Genomic DNA, 9,300 nt, shown 5'->3' with positions numbered 1-9,300 from the left:
TCCATAGCTCAGCTCACCTCAAACTCTTGGGCTTAAGTGATTCTCTTGCCTCGGCCTCCAAAGTAGCTGGGACTACAGGCACCCGCCACAATAGTGCCTGGATATTTTTTTGTTGTTGCAGTTGTCACTGTTTAGCAGGCATGGGCCAGGTTTAAACCCGCCAGCTTCGGTGTATGTGGCAGGTGCCCTACCCGCTGAGGTACGGGCGGCACCCAGGCAGATGTATTTTAATTTCTGATTGTGATTTCTCTTATCAGAGTTTTGGCAATTTATATTTTATATAGTTCTGAAAGAAACTAACATTTTAAGCATTATTCTTGATTTAAAAATGGTAAAATCATTTCAACCAGTAATATGACAGAAATAAGGTTTACTTCTAACAGATGGTAATTATTATTTCATTGATCATCAGTGTATTTAGATTATTTTTCTTCCTTTAGGTTTCTTGCACCCCATGTAATATGCCAATTGGAACCCCAGTGAGTGGCTATGCTCTTTACCAGCGACACATTAAAGCAATGCATGAGTCAGCACTCTTGGAGGAACAGCGGCAGAGGCAAGAGCAGATAGATTTGGAATGCAGAAGTTCTACAAGTCCATGTGGCACCTCCAAGAGTCCAAACAGAGAGTGGGAAGGTAGGTGAAGAGCTGTCACCACAGAGAACTTCTCTGAAGTGAAGCCAACTGAAACCCCAAAGCAGTGTCCTTTGTACTTTGTTATATTGGCCTATGCATTGATTTATTGCATTTGTCTCTAACAAATACAGTTCCTTAAATTGACCTCAGGGAAACTATTAAGGAATGTTAGTATCATTGACAACGTGTTTTTAATAGCCTTGTTGTGAATGTGAATTTTCTGATATTCATCATTATACTGGCAGAGTTTATAAGTCATGCTTCATACTCCATTTATCTGAATTTGCAGAATAAATGAGAATTATCGTCCTGTCCTTGAACTAAATCACCTGTGACAGTAATATTCTAATTCTCTGATTAGGATAGATGACAACTTTGTGTAGTATATATTGCCAATCAGATACTGGTTCAGCCTTCAACCTACCATTTGACAGTTGTGTGGCTGTGCACAAGTCCCTTAACCTTTCATAGCTTTAGTTTTCTCACCAGTAAAGTAAAAACAATATATATCTACCTTGCTAGGGTTGTAAAGTTAAGAAAAAAATGAACATTCATTTTTATAAAACACATAGCTCAGCATTATTTCATGTATAATGTATACTAATTAGTATATATTAGCATTAATTACAGAACTGCCAGTAGAGTATGGCAGTACCTATTTTTATGTCACTGTTATTATTTCAAATGACAGATTTGAGTTGGTGAAAATGTTTTAGTTGGTGTGTGATATTCTTTTACTTTTGTAAAAAATGAGATTATTTCTAAGTTTTAATAAATTCTTCTAACATGGTTAGATGAATTGGCTTTTGATAGGGAACATATGGTCCACTTATATGCTACAGTGTACTTAGAATATAAGAATACTAAATCATATTCAAATAATTCAGAAAACTCTACACAGTACCTTACAAAAGGTACGAGTAGTTAGCTTTAAAATGCTATCTATTCTTTAAAAAAAAAAATGCTATACATTCCACGGACTATTTAGTATAAAATAGGAACTATGGTACTTAAATGATCCTGCCTAGTTCCCACTTCCTGCCCAAATCATACCAATAATGAGTTACTTGTTACATAACACACTGAACCTCTTATATTAGAGTTTTAAAAGTAAACTTCCTAGTGTTTTAAACATAAATCTAGTAAAAATATGGGCCAGGATGATAATACAAACCAGGGCCTATAATAGGTGCTAAATGACTATTTCTTGGATGAAGGTAGAAATATTGATACCTTTTAGGCTTCTGCTGTAGCAGCAGCAGTTCTCAACTGTCGGTCGCAACCCCTGTGGACTATATTATAAGTTCACGGCATTAGGAAGGTTGAGAACCACTGGTCTAGAGTATCTGTAATTCCTAGTTCTATAATTAACACACATGTGCTCAGAAATTACATATTGAAGGAATGAATTATAACTGAATGACGTGATGGAGATTCTTTATCACATTTCACTAGAAGGTAGTGGTGAACACATCAGCGATGTTTGTCTTTGAGCATATTCTAATATGTGAAAATCTGTCAGTGGGGAATCATAAATTAATAATTTCAAAATATATTGATCTTTTCCTTATATAAATCACTTAGTATAGATTTTGTGAAGAAGTAAAAATTATATTTAAATGATATAGTTTGTCAAACTTACGCCAAATCATAACATTATTTAGTTAGCAATATTTGAGTCATTTTAATATGGATAAAATAGGCCAGGAGTGGTGGCTCACGCCTATAATCCTAGCATTCGAGAAGCTGGGATGGGAGGATAATTTGAGGTCAGGAGTTTGAGACCAGCTTGAGCAAGAAGGAGTCCCCATCTCTACAAACCCAGAAAATTTAGCTGAGTGTGGTAGCAAGCACCTATTCTTTCAGCTACCTAGGAAGCTGAGGAAGAGGATCACTTGAACCCAGGAGTTTGAGGTTGCAGTGAGCTAAAATGATGATGCACTCTAGCCAGGGTGACAGAGCAAGACTGTCTCAGAAAGAGAGAGAGAAGGCAGGGAAGGAAAAGAAAAAGATATCATATAGTTGTTTTGGAAAGTCCGTATCTCTTCTTGGTCTGTTTTATAAAGTGAGTGGTATTTAGAGACTGGAGAGACAGAACTAGGCTAGAGCCCAAAATTCTGAGAATCCAGCTGTGAATTATATTTCTCTGTGATCAGTTACATTAATTCATATAGTTTAGATTTCAGTAGTGTCCTAATTTTTAATCATAATTCAGTTATCTTAAAACCAAACTGTAATTATACTTGTGATTACTATGACATTAAAAATTTAACAGTTTGGTTCGAGGCGACCCTATAAAATTGGACAATTGGTTGAATTTTATCCTAAGATTAGGTTTTTTGTTGTTGTTGTTGTTGTTGTTTGTTTGTTTGTCTTTTCCAGTGGTAAGACAGGATTTATTTTACAGAAAAAAATACCAGAGCTCCTGACAGGGAAAAACCCAAGTCGGAAAATCTCCTCCTGGGTCTTTCTAGGGCTGTGTGTATATGTACCCCTACTGCTAGAGAGGGTACTTTTAGTTCTGGAGCTGAAATCAAATATATATAGCCCAACAAATGAATGGATACAATTTCTTATATCCTCAGGCCTAGGAATCTTACATGAAATTGACCAGGCCCAGGAAATGGGTTCCCTGTTCAGCCCCAAGTGCAAGAGGAGGGAGACAGAGGCTGGGTGAGACACCTCAGAGCTTCCTGGGCTGGCAACTTGGAGGTATCCCCCCCAGCAGTTGTCTGGCACTTCCAGCCACTGAAGCTTCCTGCAACCCCACACCCCCACCCCATCCCACCACTGCCCTGCTTGTTCCTGCAGCTGCAACAATACCCCCAGGGCAGAAACCCTCTGCTCAGCTCTGGCAGTGCTGGCTGGGGTGCCACTGCCCTGTTTCAGTCCCATACTCAGTTTTAATTTCTTTCCCATAATGTTGTTGTCCCTGACACCAGGTCTCCCATCTCTGGTCCCTTTCTGTTGTTGACTTTTAGACTTTATGGTCACATTACTTAACCACCTGCAGTCCCATCACTGTGTTAGAGGAAGTATCTGGATTTATACAGGCAGTGTTCAAATCCTGGGTCCTCTATTCAGTAGCTGTTTCCCAATCTCGCTCTCTCTCTCTTTATTTGTTTATTTATTTATTAAATCATAGCTGTGTACATTAATGCAATTATGGGGTACAATGTGCTGGTTTTATATACAATTTGAAATATTTTTATCAAACTGATTAACATAGGCGTCACAGCATTTTCTTAGTTATTTTGTTAAGACGTTTATATTCTACACCTAGTAAATTTCACATGTACCCTTGTAAGATGCACTGTAGGTGTGGTCCCACCTATTATCCTCTCTGCACCCATCCTTCCCCCTCCCCTCCTCTCCCTCTCCCCCTTTCCCATATTTTTGAGCTATAATTGGGTTATAGCTTTCATAAGAAAGCTGTAAATTGGTTTCATAGTAGGACTGAGTACATTGGATACTTTTCCTTCCATCCTTGAGATACTTTGCTAAGAAGAATATGTTCCAGCTCCATCCATGTAAACATGTAAGAGGTAAAGTCTCCATCTTTCTTTAAGGCTGCATAATATTCTGTGGTGTACATATACCACAATTTGTTGATCCATTCATGGGTCAATGGGCACTTGGGCTTCTTCCATGACTTAGCAATTATGAATTGGGCTGCAGTAACCATTCTGGTGCAAATATCTTTGTTATAATGTGATTTTTGGTCTTCTGGATATATACCTAGTAGAGGAATTATAGGATCAAATGGCAGGTCTATTTTTAGATCTCTAAGTGTTCTCTAGACATCTTGTTTATTTGTTTTGCTAATCTACTTGGTATAGTCATCTATTTTAAGTGCCTGAATTCCCCTCCTTGAGTTTATGGCAATCCTATATTTCAGTGTATAGGATAATCTTCCAAATAACATTTAAATATTTGCAATTATTTATGTATAGAATGTTTGACACAAATGTTTTAAATACAGCCTCATAGAACAGTCTTTATAGAATGTTAAAAAGTGAGAATGTGGATTTGTTTATAAAACATTAAATATTTGGTACAGTCCACCTGAATTAGGACCATGTTTTTCATGTTTCTGTGTAACTGAATCTAATTTATGTTTATTTTGTTGCTGTTGCTGGGGGGTTTCATTTGTTTTTCTTGTTGTGGGCACATGGTGATTTAAATAGCTGTGTTTAGAACCATCTAAATTCCTATCATATTTTGAAGAATACTACTGTGACCAGTGGATTTTTTTAGTATAATTATGAACTTACTGGAAATGGCAAAACAGTCAGGCATGAAATTTTTAATACAATACCATGTTCAGTTCTTTCAAAGGAAGAAGTGATTTTCTTTTGAAGTTGGTTTATTTTATAAATCCATTTACTCAGTATTAGGACTGAGGACTTAATAATCTAATTCATTATATTAATATGTCAAAGAAGAAAAGAATATCATCATCTTGATAAATACCACAGAGGCATCTGAAATTCAACACCCTGTCTGTCAGAGAGACACTTCTGTATTATTTGAAGACAGCTCAGGGTTTGGAATTATACTGCTTTTTAAAAATCTTTGGTAGTGTGACCTTGGTTAGACAATTGGGTGTGATTCTTCTGAGCCTCAGTTTCCTCATCTGTAAAAGATTGTTAATTATCTCACTAGTCATGAGTGCTAAATGAGATAATTCATTTAATGCACAGTACTTGGCCCTTTAATATTAGCTGATATTTCTATAATTGTTCCTGATTTTAAAATATATACTAACAAACTGTTATTTAATATAGTATACATCATATTCCAAAAGTCACTATACATAGTGAAAATGGGAAATTGTAGCTAAATGTACCTTTATTCACAAAATATTCTCTACATTAGTCTCCTCTTTGTAAAATTTTGTAATGAACATGTATGTGGTGAATACAGGTATATTTATCTACAGTCTCCCATATTCCCCGTGTATGGCAATTGTTGAGACACCCTGTATAGAAAGAGGTTTAAGTATTTGAAGGGAGAGGGCAAATTATTATTTACAGGATAAGATTATCCATCTAGAAAGCCTAAAAGAATCAGTTGAAAAGTTAATTAGAGCTGAGGAAGTTTAATTTAAGGTTTCTCAGAAAAAATTATTATATAGAAATTCACATCTTTCCTGTATATCTACTATAATTAATATACATGTATAATCTATATGTAAAAGAGATGATTTGCTTAGCAATAAAATATGAAATACCTAGGAGTAAGTTTTAACAATGTATAGTCCTATATGACAAAAACTAAGTTTTTAGGAAATTCATTATTTTTGACCAGGCACAGTAGCTCATGCCTGTGATCATAGCACTCTGGGAGGCTGAGGCAGGTGGATTGCCTGAGCTCAGGAGTTCAAGATCAACCTGAGCAAGAGCAAGACTCCTGCCTCTAAAAAACTAGCCTGGAGTTGTGGTGAAAGCCTGTAGTCCCAGCTATTCAGGAGGCTAAGGCAAGAGGATTGATTGCTTGAGCCCAAGAGACTGAAGTTGCTATGAGCTATAGCACTCTACTCAGGGCAACAGAGTGAGACTCTGTCTCAAAATACTAAAAAAAAAAAAAAGAAGTAAACTCATTATTTTAAAATGTTGTCTGTGGTGTTTGTTTATAAATTTAATATAAGTCCAGTGAACTCTTAATGATACTTTGTTTTAAGAGGAAGTACTATGACTTTAAATGATTTCAAATCTAAATTTATCTAGAAAGATAAATAGATGAGAGTAGGTAATGAAAAGAAGAAGGCGGCTCGGCGCCAGCCATATACACCTAAGGTGGCGGGTTCGAATCCAGCCCTGGCCTGCCAAAACAACAATGACGGCTGCAACCAAAAAGTAGCTGAGCGCTGTGGTGGGTGCCTGTGGTCCCAGCTACTTGGGAGGCTGAGGCAGGAGACTCACTTGAGCCCCAGAGTTTGAGGTTGCTGTGAGCTGTGAGCCACGGCACTCTACCAAGGACGAAACAATAAGATTCTGTCTCAAAAAAAAAAATTACATTATGTTAATTTTGTTATTTATAAAGGAAAAAATAATACATGTATTTTTAAAATGTTAATATGACTGCATTCTGGCATGCCTTTTAAAAGTTTAAAGTTTTCTTAGTTCTTTATGTGGAGATAACTTACATGATAAATAATTTTTATTAGTATTATTACAGTTTGTTTATAGTTTTATAAGCTTATACAGGATTTTTTGATCTGCATCTTTTGAAAGGCTTCTTCCATTCCTTAATTAAATTTATTTCTCTGAATATTATGTGGTGATAGTAAGGTTCAACTGGCTAATTATGAGAATCAAAATTCTCAGAGAGCTGACCTCTAATTTGGTCCAGACTTGAATCTACAGAATTGCATGATAATCTGATGTTGGTCTATTACAATTTTATCATGTGTGATTATCCTTAAGAGGAAAGAAAAGTTCCTTATTTTTTTAAAGAGAAACACTGTGATAGAATTTTTGAGGATTTTATTAGATCACAGAGATGTTGCATACATGGAAGATTTAGATTTATAGGATTTCTTAACCTCTCTGGGGGTGGATTTTTCCCCTCAGGAATTTTAGACATTGAAATTAGTATATGGATGGATCTGCCCCTGGATGGTGTGGGCTTGGTCCTGTCACACTTACTATTTTAATTTGGGGTTCTTCCCTTATTTTGATAACTTTAACTTTCATAGGAAAATCAGTCGCCTATATGCCTTATGCTGAGGTCACACGTGCTCTAGAACAGGAAGCACAGATGCACAGTACCGCAGCAAGGTCAGCCTCACCGTGTAGGCTCTCTCCAAGAGAAGTCAGTAAAGCCGCTCCACAGCCTGATATGAGTGCAGCCCGCTATAGTGTCCCGCCAGGTAAATATCACTCCTCTGTGCAGTGGCTGCTGGCCATCTCCCACAGGTGCTCCACGTGGGGGGTTTACCTCATGAATGGACTGCTCTCCCAGGACATGTCCTTGCTCTTTAAAAATGACTTTCTTATTTCTCTGCATTCCATTATCAGTTGTATTCAGTTGAGTTCACTGGGCCACTGGGAAATTTGTGTTCACACATTTATACTGTGACATTGACTAGCTTTTAAGAATTTTGTGAAAATCTTGAATTTGTGAGAATCTTGAATTCCCTCCCCAAGCCCCAGAAATTCCAGTGTTCTATGAGAACCAGAATCAATAACTATTTCTTAAAGACTGGTTGTCAGTCATGTCTACATATTCTATGAAGTAAGGATATCAGCTCTTCTAAGAAGCACCCTTTTTTCTTACCTCCCTGTGAGGTCAAAAGTAGTAGTGACAAGATGTAAAAAATGATTGAAGACTGATGTTTGCCTTTGCCAAGCAGAAGTAGTTTGAGATGAGGATCAGCTTAAAAGCTTTGGTTTGAAAAGGAGTTGAATATATTGACCCCACAAATGCCATTTTTGACTCAAATATGTGTACACTTAAGTAAATGATTTAAAATAGAAATGTTCATCCTTGGCTTCATCTTGCATTTAACTTTGTGATTTAAGAATTCAGGAATGAGTGAGATAGGTAGCATATTGCAAACTGGGAAATCGACTACTTTTAAATCATCTTTTTTTTTTCCTTTTAAAAGTCCTCCAATCTGCTCCACACCAAGTGATAACTAACCTTCCTGAAGGGGTTCGGCTTCCAACAACTCGACCAACTAGGCCACCTCCTCCTCTCATCCCATCATCCAAAACCACAGTGGCTTCAGAAAAACCATCTTTTATAATGGGAGGCTCCATCTCACAGGTAAAATATCGCCTCTTTATAGTAGATTTCTTTTTTTGCAGTTTTTGGCTGGGACTGGGTTTGAACCCGCCACCTCCGGCATATGGGGCCAGCGCCCTACTCCTTTGAGCCACAGGCACCACCCTATAGTAGATTTCTTATTGAATATTGCTTTGCTAAAACATTTCCCTCCTTCTCACACTAATTTGTAATAGTACTAAGAAATAATAATGTGTCTGGATATAAAGCTTCCAGACACAGCAATCAGAAAATGAAGCACTCACTATACCTGTGCCACACACAGGAGCTTGGAACCTGTTATGTCCCCAGATTGAGGGGCCACCTAGTTTAAATTACCAAAGGCATGTATTTGCCCTAAAGTTTAGAGTAGTGTGCATTATAATGTAATATTCTTAAATAGTAGAATATTTACTGACTATTGTAAGGGCTTCAAATATTAAATTTTAGATGGCTGGTGGTATAGTTTATTCTCACTTTGATCTCTTAATCTCTTTTTTCTGATTCATTACTTTTTTTAAAATTGAGATATGGCTTTTTCATGGGCACTCTGGCAGTATCAGAGGCAAAAAACAGTTTGCCAATTGAAAGAAGAAAAAAAAACCTGGTGGAATTTTGGTTGGGATTACACAAAATCTGTAGGTGAGCTTGTGGTAGAAGAGGGTGTTTAGCAATGTCAGATCTTCTAGTCCATGAACATCTGTATCTTTTCACTTATCTAGATCTTTGATTTTTTTCTGCAGTGCTTTATTGTTTTCTCTTTAGAGATTTTGTACGTATTTGTTTCGTGTTTGGTTATTTCATTATTTTTAAGGTATTTTTTATTTTTATAAATTTTTTTTTTTTTTTTCAGTTTTTGGCCGGGGCTGGGTTTGAACCCGCCACCTCCGGCAT

At 36.8% G+C, this 9,300-nt stretch overlaps 1 protein-coding gene across 1 annotated transcript in view; it reads left to right on the top strand.

Moving 5' to 3' along the window:
• The window catches only part of NCOR1 (nuclear receptor corepressor 1), a 181,712-nt gene that overhangs the window by 122,119 nt on the left and 50,293 nt on the right, over positions 1-9,300 (top strand). The window contains exons 22-23 of the mRNA XM_012805930.2: positions 441-636; positions 8,249-8,409. Coding sequence (XP_012661384.1) covers positions 441-636; positions 8,249-8,409 — 357 coding nt within the window. The remainder of the gene's footprint in view (positions 1-440; positions 637-8,248; positions 8,410-9,300) is intronic.

This window comes from Otolemur garnettii, unplaced genomic scaffold (assembly GCF_000181295.1).
Source record: "Otolemur garnettii isolate 467f Iridium unplaced genomic scaffold, OtoGar3 scaffold00046, whole genome shotgun sequence".
NCBI lineage: Eukaryota > Metazoa > Chordata > Mammalia > Primates > Galagidae > Otolemur > Otolemur garnettii.
This window is presented reverse-complemented; position numbering and strand designations above follow the sequence as displayed.